Raw genomic sequence first — 24,981 nt, 5'->3', positions numbered from 1 at the left:
AACGTACCTTAAAGTCTAATCTAATCTAATATACATATATAAAGGAGGCATATTTGCTGAAAGATTAGAACGCCACCTAGGATTACTAATGGTTTCGGCCAATGAAAAATAAGGTTTCTAATTTCTTTTTGAATTAAAAAAATCAAGTGCCACGTAGATAATTAATTGGGTGCCACGTAGATATTATAATTAATTAATTATTAATATATACAACTCCATCCAAAATCAAACACTCTAATAATTAAAAAATAATCGATTGCCACGTAGATAATTAATTAGGTGCCACGTAGATATTTTAATTAATTAATTACTAATATATACAACTCCGTCTAAAATCAAACACTCTAATAATTAAAAAATAAATCTAAAATAAAATTCATCCATAATGAAACAATAATCTAAAATAAAATAAATAAAATTCAATTTATAATCAAACATTAATCCAATATTAGAGCGCCATATAGAAAAATCTAATGGTTTCGGCCAATGAAAAATAAGATTTCAAAATTAGTTTTGAATTAAAAATTTCGGGTGCCACGTAAAGAAATGATTAACTTTCACGTATATTTTTTTATTAATTATCTATTAACATTACGCATATACAATTTCATCAAAAAACATACACTTTCGTAATAAAAAAAAATCTAAAATGAAATTCAATGCAAAATCAAAAACTAATCTAATCTAATACATAAAAGTGGTATATACATAGAATATATATACATATATAAAGGAGGCATATTTGCTGAACTATTAGAGCGCCACCTAGGATTACTAATGGTTTCGGCCAATGAAAAATAAGATTTCTAATTTATTTTTGAATTAAAAAAATCGATTGCCACGTAAGATAATTAATTAGGTGCCACGTAGATATTTAAATTAATTAATTAATTACTAATATATACAATTTCATCCAAAATCAAACGCTCTAATAATTAAAAAATAAATCTAAAATAAAATTCATTCAAAATCAAACACTAATCTAAAATAAAATTCAATCCAAAATCAAACATTAATCCAATATTAGAGTGCCATGTAGGAAATCTAATGGTTCCAGCCAATGAAAAATAAGACTTCAAAATTATTTTTGAATTAAAAAGTCGAATGCTACGTAGATAAATAATTAGGTGCCACGTAAATATTTTTATTAAATAATTATTAATATTTCTTATATACAATTTCATCGGAAATCAAACACTATAATAATTTAAAAAAAATCTAAAATGAAATTCAATCCAAAATAAAAAAATCAATTTAATGAAATTGTATGAAATATAGTAGTTGATATATGTAGGAATTTTATTTTAACGTAATAATTTAATAGAAAACGTGCATCGCACGGGCTAAAGTCTAATTTTTATTTAAAAATAACAATTTAATAGAATCCGTGCATCGCACGGGCTAAAATCTAGTAATCCTAAATTTTGAGATAGAATAATTAGAAAATATTGTGATAAACCGATCAAAAGGTCTTGCGCGCACAAGGTGTACAATAAATTTATTGTACACCAATATAACTTTTACTCATTTTTTGGCAACTTTAACCTAGTTTTGATTAACTTTTATATTAGTAAAAAAAGTTGATAGATAAATATTTTTAAAGGGTTAAATGAATAATTTTATATATTGTTAGTGATTTTTAAAAAATAAGTTTTATTAAAATGAAAAAAAAATCACTAAAAAATAGATAACTTTTATATATATAAGCTTAACTTTTAAGTATTTTGAGTTAACTTTTACTCCGGTGTACAATATTTATTGTACAACCCTTGTAAATAAGAATTTGCGTAAACCAATAATATTGTATTAGGTATTTGAAATGTACTCCGTATTATGTATAAATACTGTTGAGATTAATGTCTACCACAACAACAACAACAAAAAAAAAAAAAAAAAAAACTTGAATCATGTCAAAGGGAAAAGACGATACTGTTGCACCAAGTTCTATCTCCCTTCCATCGGAGGTGGAATCAATAATCCTGTCAAAATTACATACCGTGAAACAACTTCTCTGTTGTCGATGCGTTTGCAAGCGTTGGCGTGACGAAATCATTGATCACCCGAAATTCATCAAGTCTCACACGCTGAATCTCCTTGAGAATAATAAGAAAAACCCGAGTGGTTCCGTAATCCTATATGGTCGTCGCTCGTCTCTTTCGTACTCTTTAAATTTCCATTCTAATGAAGAGCTCAAGAAACTAACTCGTTTTCCTAAGTCATCTAAATCAGTTGCACTTGTTGGGTCTTGTAATGGCTTGCTTTGCTTCCAGGAATTTGGCAATGATCTGAATTCTAGAAGGTTTTCGCTTTACAACCCGGCAACTGGCGCCTCTAACGTCTTACCAGAGTTATTGTTACCAATTCGAGCCACAATGAAAAGACGACTCGGTATGGATAAGGTTGGGTTTGGTTACGATTGCATTAATCACGATTACAAGATTTTATGCTTGATCGTTTCAATGCAACTTGAATTCTGTGTTTATAGCTTGAAGAGCAATTCATGGAAATTCATCAAACCTTGTACAAATAAAATACCTCTTTGTGATCCAAGTATGGTTCTCGTTAATAACGCGTTTCATTGGATATCTAATAATAATCCTGTATCGGAAAAAACCATAAATACTTTAAGCCTTGCTACAGAAGAATTTCATCAGGTACGCGCGCATACAAACAAATTTCTACTCTCTTTCAAATATTACATATTCCGTATTATTACTACTCCGTATCATTTAATACCACAAAATAATTGAACCTAATCCATTTAATTTCACGTCAGATTCGTGTCGAACTATTTAATTAATCGGGTTGAAAATCTCAATTTAAATCAGCTATTTTTCAGGTTGCTACTTTTCAGGGCGGGCTAAAGATGCTCCCGTGTAATTAACTTTGTTAAAATACAAATCTATCCTCATGCCTACCATTAATTTACCATTTTAGCTTTGGTTCTTGAATTTCCCCCTTAAAATCCTTTACTTTTCTTATTTAAAAAATCAATTTGTTTTCTATATGTATGAAATACTCGTATGTTTTAATAGGTTTTGTAAACCCTATTTTAAATTTCTACATCTGTCACTGTGAGGATTTTGATGGTGTTTGGGGTACATATAATTTAACTATTTTAAGGGATTAGTAAAAATAAATATGCGTGAAATTGGATATATTTACAGGATAAAGATAATGATATGGGATATGAAAGAGTATGATAGACTGAAAAAACAAACATGGGCTAATTCGGTTGACATCTCGATTGACTTATCCTTCTGTGGTTTACCGCGAGAATGTTATTGTTGGCGTAATAAACTATTCATGCCTCTTGCTTATTCAAAAGATGGACGAGAAATCCTACTGGGTACAGGAAAATATGCTTCGATTATTCTTCAATATGATCTTCATACTCGAAATGTTAAGAGGCTCGAAATTTGTGGTTTGCCTAACGATTGGAATTGGGCTAGTTATAGTGATGGATATGTAGCAATTCCATGGGTTCCATCCCTTGTTTCCCCTTCAAGCTCGTCTACTTAATATGGGTGTTTGATCCTAATTGGTGTACACGATGCTTATTCTGAGGATGGACAAGAAATCCTAATTGGCGTACACGGTAAGCTTTTAGATTTTGACATTGTGCATTTATCAACTCTTGTTTTAGATTTTGACATTGTGCATTTATCAACTCTTGTTTTAGATTTTGCAAGTTAAGAATAGTTTGCAACTTTAATATACGAACCAATAGGTCATCTGTCCTTACCCTCTTCGTCCTTCAAGGGGGAAGAATATACGAACCACTGTTTCCAAGCCGCATCTTTCTGCTGTTCAAGCCACGAAAGAAATGCACTATCCAACAGGCAGAACATGTTGACATATAGAAGCTGATACCTCACAGGTACATACCGGAAATTTGCTACCTGAATTATCGGCCAAGCACCACCTTCTAAAATCAAGGCTGGAAGGAAATCTCTTTTTACATCTTCCTTCACCTCAAGTATACTCTTGCCACTAGCAAATCCCATGTATGTGAAAAATGCAAACAAGTCAAAGGGCCCAAAGATAATCCCGTCTGCTGCAACTTTGGTCGCTACAAAACGCACCGTCTTAGGCTCTAGTCGAAGCCTCAATCTAATTAACTTGTCTAGGCCTTCATACCTGCCAAGCAATTAGAACCAAACATTACAGATGGAGAAATTCAACAGGATGTTTTATTCAAATTAAGATAGAAATCCAGGAAACGCATTAATAAGTGGTTCATGAACGAGCCTCCTTCCAAGAGCAACTATCATGCACCCTTACCCCACTTCAGGCCATTAAATTACAATCACGTAATAATCGGGTATCAAGAGAAACTAAACAAGATATGGATTTCAATTACTTCAAAATTTTATGAAATAAAGGGTAATCCTACTTCAAGGTGATGGTTCTCGAGTAGAACTATGAACATTTCAGACATTCGAAATCTCATGTAAACAGCATGAAAGATTCTGAAATAAATATAACTGACTTAGAAATGCCTGCTTCCTCGCGGATAGGAAATTGAATATAAATCAAATAGTTTTTAAACTCTCGTACAACATCATTTTAAGCCAAAACCAAGAGGAAGAGACGGCAAACACACCAGAAATGACCGACTGGACCAACAAAGCCAAGGCCAAACATGCTGGTGAGAGCAGTACGCTTCCAATTGATAATGAAGCGTTCATCACCGTCCTGCTCCGTAAAACAGAGATTAAGAACGACATGGAAGGATTATAATAAACAAGCTAATTGATGCATACAGCTTTGGCTGGTATCTAACTGTAGGCTTATCTATTCATTCACAACCACTGCCCAGCAATAATAACAACTTAACAAGAGGCGTAACCAGAGTTTCAATAGATCTTGCTTTTAAAAGCCAATGAAGGTAAACCAAAACTTAAAGATAAATCACGTTGTACCTACTTTAATTGAATTTGATCCAAACAAATGGTGAAATTTAGAAAATAAGGAAATTCAAGAAATCGACATCAAAAGAACGCAAATCAACAAATGAAAAGATGCAGGGCAGATGAAAAATATTACAGGTATGTAAGAGTGACAAAATCAGTGAGGAAAGCCATGTATGGTGGCCTGACACCGTCCATAGCATCTCACATAATACAGCTCGCTGCACTTAGGAGGCTTGGGGCAATAATGGGGACTCTTGGGTCTCGAAGGACATTGGTAGTTTTGATACAAGTTATGGGGAATATGCATGGGACCTAGATGGACCTCTCTCCAACTTTCATAATGATATCAAGAAAACACTCAAAGGGTCTTACAAGCAAGAGTTACTTTGGAATAAGCATTCGTTGTAGTAACTTTTGAGTCCAGTGCTAATCTAGTAAGTCTGTAAAGGTTGTATGCTCGGAAAGCCACCCCGTCATGTGGGTGTGAGTCGTATGACAATCAAAAGTTGGCCACATTACATGCATAAAGAATACACACTAACGTAGCTTTGACATGAGCTAAAGCTTTCAGCTGATCAGCAGCTATACCAGCCTGAAAATACTCAACAAGAACAGACAAATAGAGACACGTTATTACATAAAAGGTGAGTAATGTATACTCAAGTTGCGGAGTTTCCTCAAATAGACCGGGCAAATAATCAGGCATCTCTCCCTCCTTGCAAGGCCTTTATAATAGGAAAGTCGCATTTCACAATTGTAGCAAGTCTTAGCGACCAACAGAAGACCTGTTGATATCTAAATGAACCCCAGGAAACTCCTTTGGCTGACAAATTATTCAGAATGTAACCGTAGGTAATATCTGTTGCAAATTATCATGCTCAATGCCAACTGCCAAGGCCTGTTTACTAAAAAATTACCTGTGCATACTGATTTCCTATCTCTTCATAAGTCTCTCTATAAAGACAACCTAGTACTGGTAGGAAAATCGAGCCCCTCTCTTTAGACCGACAATAGCTGTGTTTTTTTTTTTTATCAAACGAAGAATAGTTCAATGCAGTCAAGTTTGTTGTTGTTCAAAACGTGACTACTCCTCATACTCCACCTAAGTCGGTTTTAATTAAAAAAGTTGACAATTGTTTGACATCCACCTTTATTACTCAAGTTTAAGTCTTCACAAGTCTGACCTTTGGTTGTACAAGGGCATAGGTCTTAGGCCTAAGCCAGGCATAAGCAAGAAAGGAGAGAGAAAAACAAAAACTGATAAACTGAATTTCCTAGCTATATTGTCTTGCAACAAAGCATAAGTTCTTGACACCGGAAAACTACAGAAGAGTGGCAAATGCACAATCCAAGATTCTGGTTGCATTAGGCTAACAATGGCAATGATACTCTTGTGACCAATCAGTTCCCATTTTTGACTGAAATTACTCCATAATTTACAACCCATACCAAAAATAATTCCTCCCTAGCTCACATCCACCAAATCCATCCCAATTATTTGACTGAGAAATCCAAGAACCAAAACAACCCAGTATTTTAATTTGTAAATGAGACATTGTACAAATTGTTCATTTTTTGCCAAATAAACCTAATTGGCCAACAAATTATCCAGATTCAAAAAGTTACTCATCAAAGGTAGTAATGCAACCTTTTTCAATTAACAATCACTGCTAAAACCCCAATTCAAGCAGACATTAAATAAATCAAACAATTAAAGCTATCCAAATGCATCAATTCCTAAAAATGGACAAAAATTCCAAAAAAGAAAACTTTACCAGAAGTGGAAGATGTTTATGTGCAGTGGAATGAGTGATGTACTGAGCAGCAATGTCACCAATACCCCAGAGCACACCAGAGCTGGCGATTTGGGTCTTAAGAGGGTGGACAGACAAGCAATTTTGGTACCATCTCCATAGCTTCAACATTTACAGAAATCTCAATGGTTTCACTAATTCAGTGTCTAAGGAACTAAGGATAGTCTTTTAGATGGAAAATTGACTGGTGATTTGAGTTGGGTTAGCCGAGAAAACTAAGAATGGCGAACTTTGGATGAGATAGAAAAATTTGGGCGCCCTTGTTTACGGCCTTTGAGCAATGTCAGAATCATTAACCCCAAATCAGTGACATCACTTGTGTGTTTCTTCCCACTCTCATCGGTTGTATTCTGTAGTTCTGTATTTGGGTGATCCGTACTAAAGATGTCATCGGGCCGAGTTGGCCCGAGGGCATGGCACAACTCATCACGAAAATGACTCGCAGGTTGGGACGCACAAAAGTTGACACGAGGCATGAAATTGAGCTATGCTCGGGCCGTATTTTATGGGAAAAAACCTGAAAAAAGTCAAACATGACGTGTTCCGATACGATAAAACACGTCAAATTGAGTGGGATTAGACTTAGACACGTAAGTATGAGACCACACGAGGGCATGAGGGCTATGGCCAGGCCTAGGCCGCCCTTTTGAAAATTTATTTAAAACACAAAACTAATGGGCTTGACGTGTGTTGTGCTTCAGGCCCAACATATGCGAGCTCGGCATGAGACACGATCCACAATCATCCTTACTTTGTACTCTACTAGTATTCTATGCACGTAATGCGTGCAGATATTTTTAAAAATCTGATTTGATATATACGCAAGTATGTTCTAATGTTTTATAAAAAATTTAACAATTTTTATAAGTGTATTATCGATATCTTATGTGGACATCTAAGTGATAAGTTATTAAACTAATTTAAAGTTTGATTATAATGAACTAAAATAATACTTCAATGACTTTCTTCTCTAATTTGTTAATTAAAACATAGTCCTATATACACAGTACACATTCTTAAAAGTATGTACATTTTCTAAAACATGTAAGAAAATTTGTTTAAAACTAAAGAAAACAAATATACATATTTATATGTAATAAAATCTATTTAGGAATTAATGTAATAACAAATTAACTAAAATAAATATAAAAGATTGTGTTTTTATTTGTTCATTTTTTTTTTTTCGTTTTTTTGCCGCAAAGTGCTTGTATAACCATATAAAATTATGGTATGATTAAGAGTAAGACTAAGTTTAATTTTGTAATTAAAAAAAATGTAAGATTGAAGGGATGAATTTCAATTTTTTTAACTGCCTCAATAATTGCTTTCATGTTTGCTATAGGAATTAAATTAAATTGTTGTTGACTTTTGGTTGTCACGTGCATTGAAATTTCATTTTTTACAATATGACATTAATTATCAGTTTTTAGAATTATTACAATCAAATTAAATTCAAACTTATTAAGGGTATTATAGATTTGTAGTTTATTTCACAGGGGGAACACCAAAAGGCCATTTACTAAAATAACTTCATGAATTCCATTATAAAATAGAGATATATACCTTATATGCACGCGATGCATGCGAAATTATTAAAAACTTAAAATCATATTTTTACTTAATATTGATGTATGGGCGTAAGTAAAGATCTTGTACATACTACGTTCAACTATACTCTTATAGTCTTTTCTACATAATCATATCTTACCATTCTTTTGGAAAATAAATGACATAATAGTTTCCTAATTTTATAGAAAGTCAAAGATCTCTAAATGTTAGACCAATAAATTTTACACATATGGGGATTAACCCATAGAGGAAGTATTTTTGCATATCTGATATGTGCTTGTTAATGCATATCATAGCATAGGAAAAAAGTAGGAAAAAGATAAAAAAAAATGTACTTTTTAAAACAAAAATGGTACTTTTTTTTACAGAATGAGACTTTTTTTTTACAGAATGGTACTTCATTTTTTATCTTTTACCTATTTGTCTTTTAGATGATATGTGTGTAGCCACACATATCCGATATTCGAAAAGACGACCCCTTAACCCATAATGTTGGCACCAAATAACTTTTCTGATTTGTTATTGATTTTCAGTTTTTAAATAAAAAAATAATCAGATTTTTAAATCAATAAATAATTATCCATTAATAGAAGCGGTGCAAGTATTAAGGGACGACACGAAAAAAAAGTTGTGCAAGTATTAAGAGACGATCCGAAAAGAAAAGCCTCGTAAATCTCTATTATATAAAGGAACAACTGAGGGTAAATGAGTAAATATGCTTTTCGTGTCCCCTTAGGATAAGACGATAATATCCTCACTAACCCCAGCCTTCATTCGAAGCCCTAGAGAGTCACTGACCGCACAATCTCTCCCTCCTCTCAGCTCACGCCTTTTCTCTCTCCTCTCAACTCCATGGTAATTCTGCAACTCCCAAACCTCCCAAACCCTAGAAATTCAATGAAGAACCCTAACAAATTTCGAAGATCTGGATTCCTCATCGTGGAAAAACAATGATGCAGACGCACAAAGTACGGATTGCAAATTAGAGTTCCAAATCAAGACGGCATGTCGATTCTCGCAGCGGAGATGGCAACAGAGGGCTTCTCCTCTGCCGGGCTCTCATCCGACAAATTAACCCTCCAAACCCTACAATAAAAAATGAAATGCTATCCATAAATCTATGAATCCGAATTGCAGTATCTTTACAAATAATTCAAATCCTTACTCAAGATTTTCGCGGATCAAGCGGCTCTCAGCTTCAATTCAGTTAGCGGCAATTCCCCTGACACTTCTGTCACCAAAGACCTCGGTGATAAGGCCATGTTCTTGGCTCACATGACTCCGTTTTACCCTAAGGAGCTCGCCGGTCTTCTTCGAACTTCCGGGAAGTCATTGTAAGTTCCCTTACAAACACTGATTTTATATTCTGAATTTTTGCTATTTTTTTCCAGATTTTGTTAAATAGGAGTATTCAACTGCAATTTTGAATTTTGCTCAAGAATTTTGTGGGTTCTTTAATCCGAAATTGAGGTTCTTTAATCCCAAATTCGTATCCGAAATCTGTGAATTTATGAGCGTTGAACTTTGTAATTCTGAGAATTCTGGATGAAAATTCTGTTTATTGAGGTTAATTCATTGAACATGGATGTTAATTTCTTTGAGTAGTTTTTCACTGCGGAATTTGTTTGTGCCAGAAATGTGGTGTTTTTTGGATGCATATTAGGCATGTGAAGTATGGTTGATTAATTTTGCAACTCATTATCAATGCGAGTTTTGTAAGTTGGAGCATGATTTATTGATTTATATTTGTTGACTATTTTTTTGCTTCGAGTTTTGAATTAGGAGTTCTATGCTTATTTGTTGATATAGTTTTTCTCTGGGAAATTTGGGTATGTTCTTAATTCAGAGTTGTTTGTGGGTGATGGGTTTTCTTTTGATAATTTGGAGATAGATGTGTGTCAATCTTGCAATCTAAATAGATGATTATGTTCTTCCGATCATGTACCTAACACTATTAGCTTTTGTTGTTATTTCTGGATAAATTCAAAATTTGAGAGTAACTGTTCTCATCAATTTTGCGATTGAGGTTTCCGGATTGTGACGAGAAACCATTTTGACGAGTGAGTTGTTATTTTTGGTATAGAGGCATAGAGCATCACCTACTTAGTTGTGTTGATAACATGAGTTTTGTTCTTCTATTTTGATACTTTTTAATTTTGGGAGTGTATGATTTTGCTCAACGCGACACATATTTCTTTCCAACTCCATAACTATGTTGTTTTCATAAGTATAACTGTGCTTATGACGCGGTGACTTGAGTGACAGGTCCATTAATTAATTTTTTTGTAAAAGAAATTGGTTCACAGAAATTTTTGCTTGACTAAAGCTTTCTCTTTGATGGTCTGAGTTCTGTTGGTGATCCTCTTCACTATTTCATTTGGTACAGAAAACACAATCCCTTCCCTACCAGAAATGCATTGTTTATTCTTCTTCCCACTATTTACATCACTACATATGTGACTCAAAAATTAATAATTTAGCATTTATTAAAAGTATCTAATACATCATTGTGAGTCTTACCAGGTTTAGTACTTTCAAAAGAATTTGTAACTGAAGCAAAGCCAGATCGGCGTAGCAGCCTCAATGACTGCAAATTAGAGGGTTGTCCATGTGTTAACAGAATCTGTCAGTGTCATAAAACCATGGTGGAAGAAGAAGCTTATTCAAAGATACCAACTCAACTAACTGACAAGGCCAGACTTCAATGTTCTGGAGACTGTAAATGCAAAAAACCCGAAGTTGAAGCATTCTATCAAACCCTAGATTACACGCGTCCAGTCGCTGTCTTCGCATCTTCTCCTTCCCGCTGCTCTTCTCCATCTCCGCGATCCCCATTTCCCTCAATTGTCTGGATCTGACTTCGGAGACTCCTTATACAAGTATGAATTTATGCATCTTTTTTTGTTAATCCAATTTCAAAATTTTCATATAATACTTCAATTGATCGATTTCAATTGATTTTGGATTAAATTTCATTAATTAGCAATACATAAATTCAATCTCAATTTATTACCTTAAATTTTAATTACATTGTAATGAGTTTTAGCTATTTAAGATTTTGATGATTACATTGATGGGGTTTAACATGTCAGCTCTTCGCAACTTCAATGGGTTAACTTTATTTCAAATAAATTTGATATTCGCATCTATATGGCATTTTTGTCTTGAGTTCGGATGATAATTGGTTAACTTGAAATTGTGCTCCTTTTCTTACTGTGAAATACTCGATGACAAAATTCCCTTTTAAGTGAAAGGATGAAGTCCTCCATAATTGTAGGGATGTTCTGTAAGGGAAGTAGAATCAGTTAATCAAGGGCTTAAGTTCAGCTTGATTCAAGCTTTAACCAATTTTGACAGTTAAATAAAAGAAGCTCAAGTTGTCCAGTCTCATTAGGTTCCAGTTAGCATGGCTTAGCCATATGCAAATATTGGTTTTATTCACGATATATTATTATCATGTTTTGAAAGTATTATGTTAAACAGACTGGAGTGTTGTTGGTTTGGTGGGTATTGCAGTCCGTCTGTGGATTTCTATGTGCCTGTAGGAAGTTGTAGCTGCGTGTTTTTAAAACTGCAGTCAGTCTGGTGGTGTTTTTGCTGTGAAAGCAGTGGAACTGCTTTCTGCTATAATTCAATTAGATGGTCGGTGCAGTTGGATAGCTTCTAGCTGTTTTTTTTTCATGTTCTTTTTGGTTAGCTTGCCATTTTGTTTTGCTGGTGCAGCCATGTTGGGATACGTGTATTTTTTTTAGGCATGCTTAACCTGGCATGCCTAACTTCATCACCCAACTTTATTAGGTCACCTATTTTCTTTGTTGTTTTTGCTCAATTTTATTATGCAATTCATGAAATTTTCAGGTCACCCCGACTTCACTGACCAACTCAACTGAGTCATTGAATTGGAGCTCCGTAGTCTAGGGTTTATCGACGGTTCTCAAGTTTACGACGCTGTTAATAGCCTTCTAGATGATTATGAAATTCATGAAATTCGCTAATGTGTTTTCTCCTTGCTATTATCATAGTCTATCAGTTCTAGGTTTAAGCATGAAATTCTCATATGACGAAACAATCATATAGATTAGTTTACGATGATGGTGATGTTGGTTACAAAACAATCAATATTTCATATATGTTGGTTCACGATGGTGATGTTGGTTTACGAAGCAATTAATGAATATTTCATGTTTTAAGATCTTATGTGATGTGGGTTTATGATGACGAAACAATCATATACTCTCATATGATAGAAACATAACCAACCTATTTATTTTGCAATTCCTTCAATACAAAAATACCCTGATCTCTTTATCAATTTTCAGGTGTGCTTTGGCTCTTTGGTTGGTGTCGTTGATCGAGCATTGGGAGAGCATCAACGCAGTCTTCAACTCCTCAGGCATGTATAAAACACTGGAATAGGGTTTATTTGTGGGTCACTAATGTTTTAAATTGCTGATTTGATTGCAAAGGCAAAAGAAGGAGGTGTATGTGATTGCTGATTTCTGGTGTTGTTGTTTTTATGTATGGCTTGAGTTCATGAATGTATCCTAATTGTTATTTTGAATTTTTATGTAACAGTTGATGGATTGAAGGTTTTTAAGGTGTACACAAATGGATCATAGATGATGTGGCTCTAAGAGTTTCATGTACATGTCTTATGTCAGTTTATCAGGAGGGCAAATAAAATTTGGTGGCACAGTCAAGCAGGAGCTTCTCATATTGTGTAAACATACATTTGCCTTAGAAAAATAAATGGCTAACTCAATTTTGATGTAGATGTGCAATACCACACACTATGACTTTTCTTGGCTCATCTCGTGCACCGCCTGTTGGGACAAGAAGCATGCGATAAAATGCAAACTACTCAACTTTTATGATGCAAAATTTGAACTGTTTTACTTATTATTACTTTTTAGTACTGAATTTGAGTAAATTGTGTTCATTTCTTATTTTAAAGAAAATCGCCTTAAGTTATGTAATTTGATATGGTTTGTGACAATATTTCCATCTATTATTTTAGTTTGTGTATAATTTGGCACGCATCGCGTGCATATAAGACTAGTATTAAAGGACGGAGGAATTATTTGGCTACCTCTATGCGTTAAAGGCCCTAACGTCCGGAAATACGCTTACCACTGAAAATTGCAGAAAAAGAAATTAAAGTTTTGTAGGATTTCCTTGAATCTGAGCCAGTAGAAATTCACTCAACCAATAACTGGATAAAAATAATATTTGTGGATAAGATTTCTTATTGCATCTCATTTTTCCAAATAATCAAAGTATAATTTCACGAACATGGTCTCATATTTCCCTTTAGTTGCTCTGCTACCACGCATCTTCTCTCTTTCTCTCTCCTCCCCAGTAATCTTTCACCCTTCAAAAACCCCAATTAAGGTACTGCATTCAGCTCAATTTTCCTTAAACCCACAATTTTTTGTTATTATTTCATGCTTTAATTCTGTTTTTTCCTGTTTCTCTTGCACATTTTTCTGCTGTTTGCTTGATTCTGTTTTGTGATTCTTCAGTTTATTTGAGTTTGTCGAAGTGATCAGTATAAAATCCATTAGCTTTAATTTCATTATGTTCTGTTACAAGATGGAAAATTGATCATTCTTGTCCAATTTATCAATGATATTGGGATTTTGACCACTAAAATTTTGAGATTGTGAACATGTTTGGGTTTCTATAACTCCCATTTTCGGGGATTAATAATAGTCCCATTTACTATTTTAAGATGTTCGGAGAAAAGTTGACGTTTTGACTAAATTTCCAATACAGACTTTTAAACCGGAAATGGATATAGATTATTAAACTGTGGTGAGGAGTGTGTTTCTTTTCCACCTGAAATTGTGTCATAAATAGATTGTGACAATGTGACTAATGATTCCGGTAGAGGAAGTAGAATTGAATTCTTGGTTATGCTAAGATTGCTAACACATTTATAGTGACTGGAAATAATCTCTTCTTAGGTTCTTAGCAATTGTTTTTTTTTTATCATGTTGACCAGTTTGAGACCATTTTTCTGCATTTGTTATAGCTGCTCAATGCTTGTAAGATGTTAAGATTAGTTTGATATGGGTCAGCGAATTGCAACGTGTATGCCTTTCTCTTGCATTAGTAGCTTAAGATTTACTTGGTGCGTATTAGGACCATGATTTTACTTGGTGGATAGTTGCCCAGTGGCCTGAGTATGAACTACTTCGTAAGTCCGTATGAAGTATTTCTCGTTGATCACCTAAAATTCAAACCAATATGATTAATAGCTAAGAAAGGGTAGTCTGTTACAAGGAGAAAGGATATTATCTTGATGTCTCCTCTTCAGTATTTGACAGATTGAATCCTTTTTGACACGGAGGATGTTCTTCTAGATCTATAGCCTCGCCTGTAGCCTGAGAGTATATTAGTGCTAACTGTAAACTTCATGTGACACGTATGAGCTCTGGCATGAAGTTGCTGAAAATCTTATGCTTAATCTGAAAAGTCAAGATTTCAAGAAGAAGATTCGATCAAGGCCATTCCTTTTTTTTTTCCAAGACAACACTTAATGGGGATTTTATATTTCACTTTTGTTTCTGCTTCTCTGATATTCAGTTTCTTCACAGCCCATACTGACCCTTAACCAATCCTGTGATCAAAATTTTAATACTCAGAAACATTGTAACACACTGATGATTGCACCATCTTTTGTCTAGGGTCTCAATGGAGGCAGCTCGTTGACTCTCCTCCTATTTATGGCTTATGATTTCTTCACAACCCCCAATAGTATATGTCCTGGGTGTACAAATGTTGGTTAACACTTAGCAATCATCTTCTTCGAAGGCATTGAGGTAGGATAACGTGCTCGGCAGACAAGTGGTGTTCAACTACTGCATGGAAAAACGGAAAGGACAAACCAATTCAAGGGAGAAATGGGTTCGAGCTTCACCGACCATGGTATTACTGCTATAACTTTCTTCCCCCTTATAGGCTACAGTTAGTACTTCATCAGTAATGCTTGTCATATGAGATATGATAGCTGCTCGTGGTAAATCTGATATTACTTATTTCTGTTGATATATTTTCAGGATAAAGTCTATCCAACATCGGCTACTGATGAGTTTCCATCAGGGAACACTTGCCGTATCTGCTTGGAAAACCGCGGTTGTCATACAGTTCTCTCAAGAACAAAACTAATGACTAAGTTAGTGAAAAGGAAGAAACCTGAAGAAGTTTTTTCCATATATGAAAGCTTGACGGAAGAAGGACATAGGCCAACTCTTGTGACGTACACAACACTCTTAGCTGCCCTTACTGCCCAGAAGAAGATCAAGTCAATTCCTTCTCTCATTTCAATGGTGGAGGAGAAGGGAATGAAACCTGACTCTATATTCTTCAATGCGGCCATAAATGCTTATTGTGAAGCAGGTGACATGAAAGGAGCAATGAGAATATTCTACAAGATGAAGCAAAATGGGTGTAAACCCACTATCAGTACTTTTAATACATTGATAAAAGGATATGGCCTTGTTAGGAAGCCTGAAGAATCATTGAAGTTACTTGAGCTAATGTCAGAAGAAGAAAATGTCAAACCAAATGACATGACTTACAATATTTTAGTCCGAGCGTGGTGCAAGAAGAACATTTATGAAGCATGGAATATAGTGTATAAAATGGTGGCCGCAGGTCTACGACCTGATGTTGTCACCTACAACACATTAGCAAGGGCTTATGCAGAGAGTGGGGAGACTAATAAAGCTGAAGCAATGATACATGAAATGCAGAAGAATAAAATTGAGCCTAACGAACGGACATGTGGTATCATCATCAGTGGATATTGTACTGAAGGAAATATGGCTGATGCATTACGATTTCTCTATCGGATGAGGGATCTTGGGGTGGTCCCCAATCTTGTCGTGTTTAATTCCCTTATCAAAGGATTTTTGGACACTATGGACACTGATAGTGTTGATGAGGTAAACTATTTGTTTTTCCAAGAACATCTTCAATTATCCATGTTAGTTAAGGAAAATCTCCATTTAAGTCCCACATGTGTTCATCCTTGCTCTGCATCAAGAATTCAAGATATCATTGAAACAGTTACTTTTGATTGGAGTTGAATTTGTTGTTTTGGTAATAGAAGTCATTAGGTGTAGATAAAATGCTTTTGCATGATTGTGGTCATAACATCTTAATTTTCCAATTTCCAACCATATTTTTAACTTTGTGAGTATACTACAATTTTTACCAATGGCTTAAGAGAAGAGGTGGGTGGGGAGATTAAGACAAATGAATAAGTAGAGAGAAATAAGTGGGTGCGGGGCTAACTTCAGAGAAAATGACAGAGGAATATTTGACTAAAAAGTGTGTTGAGTTAAATATGGGATTTCTGAGAGTAGAAGATATTAGCTTAATTGGGGGACATCCCAAATTGGAAGATGTTTAAACTTAATTGTGGGACGGAAGGTGTATCATATACATAAATGCTTTTCTATCTTATGCTTCCTTATGCTATGAGCCTAATGCCTCTGACAGGCATTGAATTTGATGGAAGATTTTGGGATCAAACCAGATGTAGTAACATTTAGCACAATCATGAATGCATGGAGTTCAGCAGGACTTATGTCAAAATGCCAGAATATGTTTGACGATATGGCAAAGTCTGGCATACAACCTGATATCCATGCATACAGCATACTTGCAAAAGGCTATGTGCGTGCTGGTGAACCTGATAAAGCAGAAGCACTGTTGATGTCTATGAATGAATCAGGTGTCCATCCGAATGTTGTAATATTCACTACTGTTATCAGTGGTTGGTGCAGTGTAGGGAAGATGGAATATGCTATGAGAGTTTACGAGAAGATGAATGAGATGGGGGTTTCCCCAAATTTGAAAACCTATGAAACTTTGATATGGGGTTTTGGGGAAGCTAAACAGCCCTGGAAAGCAGAGGAATTGCTTCAGACCATGGAAAACACTGGAGTCTTTCCTGATGACAGCACTATCCAACTTGTTGCAGATGCTTGGCGTTCTATTGGCTTAATAAATGAAGCCAACAGAGTCATAAAACACGACATAATGGAAAAGGATCAAGGAGTTGAGAAACCCGTGGAAAGTTTGGAGAGGATATATCAAAATCAAAATAATAATGGGGATACACCTGGTTTCTTTGCAGCAACTGACCAAAAAGGAGCAGCTGCTGCAAGTAGGATAAACGAGATGTTTCCAAGTAAAAACAGAAAATGGGTAAGGAATGTATCAGCAGGCAGAAACATCACATCTTTTGTTCGCAGATGTGGATTTGGCGTGAGACAGTACTTTGTATGCCGGAAGGTGTTTCTCAGTGAGATAAAAATATCAGGGAAGCTTGTATATTCGTGTAAAGCAGTGATCTAGAATTGTAAATCCATGGTCAGAGTCAGTTGGCTTAACTTTGTCTGTGATGATTCTTGTCAGATCAAAACTTCAGCTCTCTTGAATCTGGAACAATATCTTGGTAAATACTCAGAAAGGATGTCTTGTATGGTTCATTAGCAAGATCAAAGGAAGCTGATTATTCTGGCATCAGTTGATTCCACATATTAGCTGCACAAACTCATGTAAACAGAAAAAACAGTTCAAATTCAGATGTGAATCAACTTTCCGATTATTGTAATTAGTGAATATTGAATACTACTGTAATTAGTGAATACGGAGTATAAGTTGTTGCATATTAATCTCTCTTTTTACGCAGTATCTATACTATATATTAAACAATAGCTATTATATGTTTCATGTTATCATTCATTATCATTATCACATTAACCTCAAAGAGGCTCCCGCAAGAAGCGGGGTAAGGGAGGGGGGGAGGTTGGGGAGGAAATATAAATCAATATCTGATACATATTTCACAAATACATATCACCCACTAAACGACAAAATAGGGATAAGACAAACGCTAAAGGACAAAATCAATTTTGTTTGAAAATGACATCCGTTTTTGGAAAATGGCATTGGTTTTTGAAAAAATGGCATTCATTTTTCCAAAATGGCATATGTTCTTTGAAAAATTGCACCTGCTTTTATATTTGTCTTATCTCTATTTTGTCGTTTAGTGGGGTGATATGTATCTTAAAATACATATCAGATATTAGCTTCTCCGCCCTCGGGGGTCGGGTGTACGCAACCTTACCCCCTGCAATGGCAGAGAGGTTGTTTCCAATTGACCCAAAAGCGATAACGGGACGACAACGAGACGACCATCTTCTACTTCATGGACAGGAAGCGAAGAGGTTTTAAGAGCCATTTTGATTTATTCCATTACATCCCATAGCCAAAATGGTTAAGCTTCGGTCAATACTCAAGCTTAGGGTTTTCTCAGGGGATTGTGTTGTTTTTCGGGGTTTCAGAGGCCTCTATTTATAGTGTAATAGGCAGAAATAAGATAAGATTGAAGAAATGAGAGTTTTCTGAAAAGCACATAGCTGCGCTAGCTATAAATTTCTAGCGCTTTGATCAGGAGCGCTGGAAATTTTAACAATGCAGCGCCAGATCTGTATTTTACAGCTGGATTAAAATTTTATTCTTGCTTGAATAGGTGAGAACCAATTCAAATTGCAGCACCAGAAAATTATGGCGCTTGTGTTGGTGCGCTGGAATAATTGTGCCGCGTGCTTGCCAAGCGCTGGAATTTTCCAGCGCTGGTGTTTTACTTCCACTTTTCCAGATTTATTCGGTTTTATCCGAATCTCACTCACGGTTTAATCTTCTAAGAATATCAGTTGGTGTGCAACTCTTCATTCTTTATGTTAGGTTATGAATAATACAACAATATAATTCATGCAGAAAAACCATAAAGCCAGAATCCAAATTAATTGCTACATAGTCAATTAGCATGATTTAGTATACATACTATGTGATACGTGTCTTCCCTAGCTGCTCCCGAACCGAACAAGAACAAGTATAGGACTCCAAATGTCGCCCCTCCGTAAATAGTCCACAGCACGTTCGGATCCGCCTTAGATTCAACCAATTAGAATATTCTCTAAGGTTTTATGTATTCGGGCAGGCTTGTATTGTGTTCTCCCTTGAACACAATGGGAATAAAGAATTTGCTTTCAATTCAATTGATGTATGATTGATGTGTATATAATTATGAGGCCCCTAGCCTTATATTTATAGTGTTGGAAATAAGGAGTTTGAGTTTTACTAGGAATTGAATTACCAAACCTAATAGGATTGAAATTCTTATTCAATTAGAATTGCAACTATAATTAAACTCTTAATTATTTGAATTCTAGTAAAACTAGGAATTAAACTAATCGGTATTACTTAGAACCCAAGACGAACAACCCACTTAGCCACAAGAGCCCACACGGGTTGCCCGAACTACCACGGCCCACGGCGCTGCGGCCCAAGCCTCAGCAGGCCTCGCAGCGAGCTAGGCGCAGCCCATGTGCTGCTGCCTTTCCGCATGGGCTGCTGCCTTGCTCGTAGCTTGGCGTGACCCATGGGGCTTCTGCGTTGCTCGTAGCTTGGAACGACCCATAGGGCTGCCCTTGCTCGTAGCTTGGCGCGGCCTCATGGATGCGGCCCTGCGAGCAGGGCGCGACCTCATGGATGCGGCTTTGCGAGCAGGGCGCGGCCTCATGGCTGCTGCCTTGTTCGCAGGCGCGGCCCATGGTGCTGCCTTTGCTTGTCGAGCGATGGGTCGACTCGCTTGCCGGCTTGTCACTCGTCGAGCTTCCGATTCGTTTTCCGATTCCGGAATTCATTTCCGTTTCGAACAAATATTTACGTTTCCGTTAATATTTCCGATTCCGGAAATAATTTCCTTTTCCGACAATATTTCCGATTCTTGTAATATTTCCGTTTCCGGCAATATTTCCGATTCCTGCAATATTTTTATTTCCGATAATATTTTCCGAAACGAGCCATGTTTCCATTTCCGGCAACATCTACGACTTGGATAATATTTATATTTCCGTCATGATCCATATTTCCGTTTCCGGCAATATCATCATTTCCGGAGTATTCTTTATTCCGCCTTTTGACGATTTCAGCTCCCACTGGAACCGAGATCCGTCGTTTCCGAATGTTCATAAATGGAGTACTTAATGAATAATATATTCACTTTAATACTTGATCCGTTCACGTACTATTTGTGTGACCTTACGGGTTAAGTCAAGAGTAAGTTGTGGTTTAATATTCACTACTACAAAATACAGTAAATCTCGACGAAGTTGCCTCGACGCTGTCAAAGACCGCTGGGAGGAAATTTAGAATCCGTGTTTCCTCGACGTTGGTCTGCGTCTTACGCATTTATCGACAAAATATAGCGTCGAGATTTCGTCTGTGCTAGTCACGTGTGTTCCTAACCGCCAGTTCAAAGAAATAACCCCCGTAAAAATCTAAACTCCAATACTAATCAACCCTAGCTAGCCGCCCGCCCATTCATCTTCTCTTTCCTCCCTCTCCTCATAGAACTTGCAAAGAATCAATAAATTCTCATCTCAAGTCCATCAATGGGCGAATCCAAATTGGTTTCTCTCTCCTAATACTATGCTGCTTCATCTTCCCCGCTTGCTAATTCGCCGCCATTGAAAAAGAAGCACAAAAGAGGAGCTCATGGAAGAACTGCTACTCAAACCGTCGCTCCGTCGTCAATAATACTGCAGAAATCTACTATTTTTTAAATCTAAATCCAAAATGAGATTTCTTTGTGTTGACCTTATTCACTCCAGGTAATTGTATTTATTTATTTTACTTCAATGTTAGATTTTTTTTCCTTCAATTTTTCTACGGATCGGCACCCTTTAAGATGAATTTGAGTCCCTTTGTTTTGTTCCTGATGAATTATAGATCTGGTGTTGTGTTTATGAGTTTCTTCTTTTTTTGTTCTGTTTCAAAAAAATTGGTTTTCTCTCTTCAACTTGTCGAGTATTTCGGGAATTAGGGTTATTGATTTTGTTTCTATTATTTTGGTTTGATTCATGATGATGAGGAGGGACCCTGAACAATCCGCAGATTCTATTATGAAGTCACACCTGATATCACAGATGCTCCAAAAGACCAAGTACAGGATCAAGGTTTGTTGGGTTTTAATATTTAATTTTTTTGCCATTTTTTCAGCTAATAGCTATTGATAATGCTCATTTTTTTTCTAATGAATTTTACTTTGTACTTATATTAATTAAATGATCCTGGAATTGCAATTGTTGCATAAAATGATGGGTGTTTGGGGGCAATGTTGAATCTTCCTATGTCTTGCTCTATTGATGTGTAAGCGTATGAGTCGGTTTTTGGTTTTTAATATATTCTGTTGGATCGTAATGATTGAACTAATGGGTTCTGATGTTTCTGGACTAAAGAATCGGGCAACTTTGATAGTCGGGAGATTCATTCAATTGAAGTCACAGACAATGAAAACATTGTAGTTTATTGTTTTTACTGTTGCCAAGCAGGGTCAGGGGTTAGTAACTCTAGGTTGTTGAATTTTCTCCGTTGTATTCATACATTTCATTACAATTGTGAGAAGAGAAACAAAAAAAATCAATGTGTAAGAGCACAAAAATTTTAGTCTGCACAGTCTTTATTTATCACTAGTAAACTTTAACTTCGAAATTCAACTACTTTATGATATTGAGCTGCAAATTCATCTATAATGTAATGGCTAGGTTAGTAAATTGGCACTGATTTCAGATTGAATGAGGATGACATTGCAGAAATGTGTTTGTTGCTGCCATGTTTGTGTTTATTTTAGTAGCTAATTTTAGGCCTTATTATCATCAACTATCTAGCTTATTAATTCCACTTGAACTGAAGCGGCCTCTAGCTAGGCATTCAACTCACTTGATCTCACTGAATTTATTAACTTGTTAATTAATACTGAACCGTATTTATTAGACTTAGCATTGAATGCATACTTGGACCAAGGGCATTATTTCCTTTACTTTATCCAATGATTATTTGTACGTAGTGCAATGTAATCACTTGAATATTTATCTTACACGGATTATTCTGGGCAGCAGTTAAGCATATCAGTTACTATAAATAGCAGTTTCTAAAAATGGGAATACGGTTTTCCGGATTGTCAGTCAGTCCTAGGTTGTTCGTCACATACTTAGGAAAGCTTAGTCAACCAGTGTTTGGTTTCATCATCTAACGCACCGCTTCGGGCCTAGGGACAAATGTAGGCGTCTACAATACCTTATAAAAAAAGTTGTAATTAACTACTTTATAAAAAAATTACGTTATAAGATACTACATTTGGTTGAATTATAAATATCGATTAAACATTCCGGGATCGCTTTATTAGGTGCATCTCACGTGGCATCTCATGGAAAATGGGTAATTAAATGACACGTGAGATACATATGATAAAGTAAATCCGGAATTCTGGTTCAATGTTCATAATTTGTGAAAAAGGTAGTATCTGACAACATAATATTTTTTTTAAAAATAAGATAGTTAATTACAATATTTTTTTTGTTATAAGGTAGTTTTTCGCAAAAAGCCGCTTCCTCTCCCTCCCTTTTTCTTCTCTCTTTTAGAGTTTACAAAATTTAGGGTTTTTTAGGGCGGAAATAGCCAAATTTCTTCGAAAATTTGGTTATTTCCGCTCCTTTCTCTTTTAATCTGTTTTATTTTTTTGCTTAGTTCTCAATAAAATCACATAGTTTCAGTGTAGTTAGTACCCCTATGGTGGGTTTGATTCTAGTTATATTTTGTGTGTTTAGTTTAGTCCAGGTTGTTTCTTTGGTAAAGATTTGAGCAGGATCGAATAGAAGGTCAATATTTCAACTACAATATGATGAATCAGACGAAATTATATTTTTCACGGCTACAACAGATATATAGACCCTTGGTTGAAGAATGCTAGCTGTAAATCACAACGATATTGAATAGGGTATATAAAATGTTTGATAGCTAGATTGTACAGATGATCAACGAAGAGCAGATACATTCCTTTTCATTATTTAGTAATAACTTAAAGCAAACCAATAATCCTATAAGTAGATAGATATAAAACAACATATTGACTTCGACACTTAAATCATTTGAGGTGACTGAAAGTGCTTGTCAAACGGAGAAATTCTCTTTGTTTACTTCTTGATGCCATGGTGATGATCATCAGCGTCTTTGGCAGCTTCGAGGCAAGCATCGAGCAAAGCAGATGGTTCAGGGATACCAGCATGCATTTTCTCATACTCCAACATCCACCTTACTATGCTGGTTTCGCTATCCTTTGCTATTACATGACATGTTCCAACAAGGTTCTTATACTCTTCCAAGGAATCGCCTTCGACAACTCGTTGCCTCACCAACTTCTTCTCTTCGTGGATCTCTTCAATTACACATTTCATTGTTAGAGCCTTCCCACCTGGAATAAATGAGCATATTCTTCAATCAATCAGTTTTATTAAAGGATATTAAGTGTACCAGAAAGTTGTGTGATGCAATTTTCTACCAAAACATTGATTGAAATGGGTCTTGAGGATGTAAATGAGGGATAGGTTTTGTGTTAGCAATGAGAAGAGTAACTCCATGTAGACTTATCAGTTCGTTAATTAATTAATGTGGATAGAATATCTCATCTTCTCATGATATTCTCCAATACGAGATACTACCTCCGTTTAAGAAAGTTCTTTACGCTTTGAAAAATGTGTTCATAGTATGAAAATTTTGACCGTAAATTCCTACTATTATATACATCAAAATGTTAAATGTAAGATTTTGTTAGATTGTTCTCGTTATTCATTTTGAGAATATTAACTTTTTATAAAAAATTTCCATACAAAATTAGATATATTAACGGCCAAACATTGCACCGGAGTCCGTGCAAATAGTAAATGTAAAGATCTTTTTAAAACGGAGGAAGTAACTCGAATCATACACGACACAATGTAAAATTATTTTGAGGAGAATTATAGTACGTACTTTCTTCGTTCTTATTTAGTTGACACAGTTTGACTTTAGCACTATTTGATCATACGTCCTCTTTTGATCGGATTTTGTTATTTATGCATAAGGTAAAATATAGTCATGTGAGAACTTGTTAAATTCGTCTCGATAGATATTTACAAAACGTCGTTTTTTATAATTTTTCTTTTATATAATTAAAGATACTAATGATATAATAAATTAGCATTAACAAACGTAATTAAAAAAAAGTGTCAAATAAATAAAAACAAAGAAAGTATATATACTATACATAGATAGTTTAGGGGTTTAAGAATTTTACGTACCAAGTTTGTACTTCCAAACGATGATCGAGCCAGGCTTACCGAGTTCACCCTCATGCAAGTCACAACTTTGTACAAAATGAGGGGATGCATGGGACAAGTGATGAGGTCTACTCTTGTATATGTCATGATAGACATCTCCAGCAGCTGCCCTAATCTCGATTTCACCCTCAAGCTTACGCTTAAGACTACTCATTTCTTCTCTTTTTACTTATACAAATTCATACAAGTCACATCCTTTTTATAAGCTAAGCTAAGGGAAAAAGATATGAATGGAAAACAATCTTACACCTACTTTGGCCGACTGAATTTAAAGCATATTGCCCCGAGCTACACATGCTTATATGCGTTATTTGGCCACAAATTAGTTGCATGGCCCTCACAAGTCACCATACAATTAATGATGGATCAAACACTAGTTCGCTGGAAGAGAGTCTGACCACATACATACAATTCTAACAGGTTTTGCATCTTTAAATTAAATTA

General features: G+C 35.4%; 3 protein-coding genes and 1 long non-coding RNA gene across 5 annotated transcripts; 2 read left to right on the top strand and 2 right to left on the bottom strand.

Annotated features, from left to right (window-relative positions):
• Positions 1 to 1,643: 1,643 nt before the first annotated feature.
• LOC110798851 (uncharacterized) lies at positions 1,644 to 7,132 on the bottom strand. Its single transcript, XM_022004050.2, has 4 exons — positions 6,692 to 7,132; positions 4,607 to 4,698; positions 3,746 to 4,140; positions 1,644 to 2,598 (listed from the first exon to the last, which is right to left on the bottom strand). Exons 1-4 carry the CDS (start codon positions 6,839 to 6,841, stop codon positions 2,576 to 2,578), a joined length of 660 nt encoding a protein of 219 aa, XP_021859742.1. The 5' UTR covers positions 6,842 to 7,132; the 3' UTR covers positions 1,644 to 2,575.
• A 3,822-nt stretch (positions 7,133 to 10,954) lies between these two features.
• LOC130467923 (uncharacterized) lies at positions 10,955 to 13,315 on the top strand. Its single transcript, XR_008927981.1, has 2 exons — positions 10,955 to 11,178; positions 12,619 to 13,315. It is a non-coding gene; the product is annotated as an uncharacterized lncRNA (long non-coding RNA).
• Positions 13,316 to 13,439: 124 nt separating this feature from the next.
• Positions 13,440 to 18,030, top strand: LOC110798854 (pentatricopeptide repeat-containing protein At5g25630). 2 transcript variants are annotated; one of them, XM_022004053.2, is made up of 4 exons: positions 13,440 to 13,690; positions 14,989 to 15,229; positions 15,361 to 16,248; positions 16,808 to 18,030. In XM_022004053.2, the coding sequence occupies exons 2-4, from the start codon at positions 15,167 to 15,169 to the stop codon at positions 17,666 to 17,668; spliced, it is 1,812 nt and encodes a 603-aa protein (XP_021859745.2). In that variant the 5' UTR covers positions 13,440 to 13,690; positions 14,989 to 15,166; the 3' UTR covers positions 17,669 to 18,030. The 2 variants fall into 2 exon arrangements, with proteins under 2 accessions (XP_021859745.2, XP_056692988.1); XM_056837010.1 differs by having other exon boundaries at positions 13,579 to 13,690; positions 14,619 to 15,229.
• A 5,088-nt stretch (positions 18,031 to 23,118) lies between these two features.
• LOC110798850 (MLP-like protein 34) lies at positions 23,119 to 24,770 on the bottom strand. Its single transcript, XM_022004049.2, has 2 exons — positions 24,499 to 24,770; positions 23,119 to 23,633 (listed from the first exon to the last, which is right to left on the bottom strand). The coding sequence occupies exons 1-2, from the start codon at positions 24,689 to 24,691 to the stop codon at positions 23,356 to 23,358; spliced, it is 471 nt and encodes a 156-aa protein (XP_021859741.1). The 5' UTR covers positions 24,692 to 24,770; the 3' UTR covers positions 23,119 to 23,355.
• Positions 24,771 to 24,981: the final 211 nt, after the last annotated feature.

The sequence above is a fragment of the Spinacia oleracea genome, chromosome 2 (assembly GCF_020520425.1).
Source record: "Spinacia oleracea cultivar Varoflay chromosome 2, BTI_SOV_V1, whole genome shotgun sequence".
Taxonomy (NCBI): Eukaryota; Viridiplantae; Streptophyta; class Magnoliopsida; order Caryophyllales; family Amaranthaceae; genus Spinacia; species Spinacia oleracea.
This window is presented reverse-complemented; position numbering and strand designations above follow the sequence as displayed.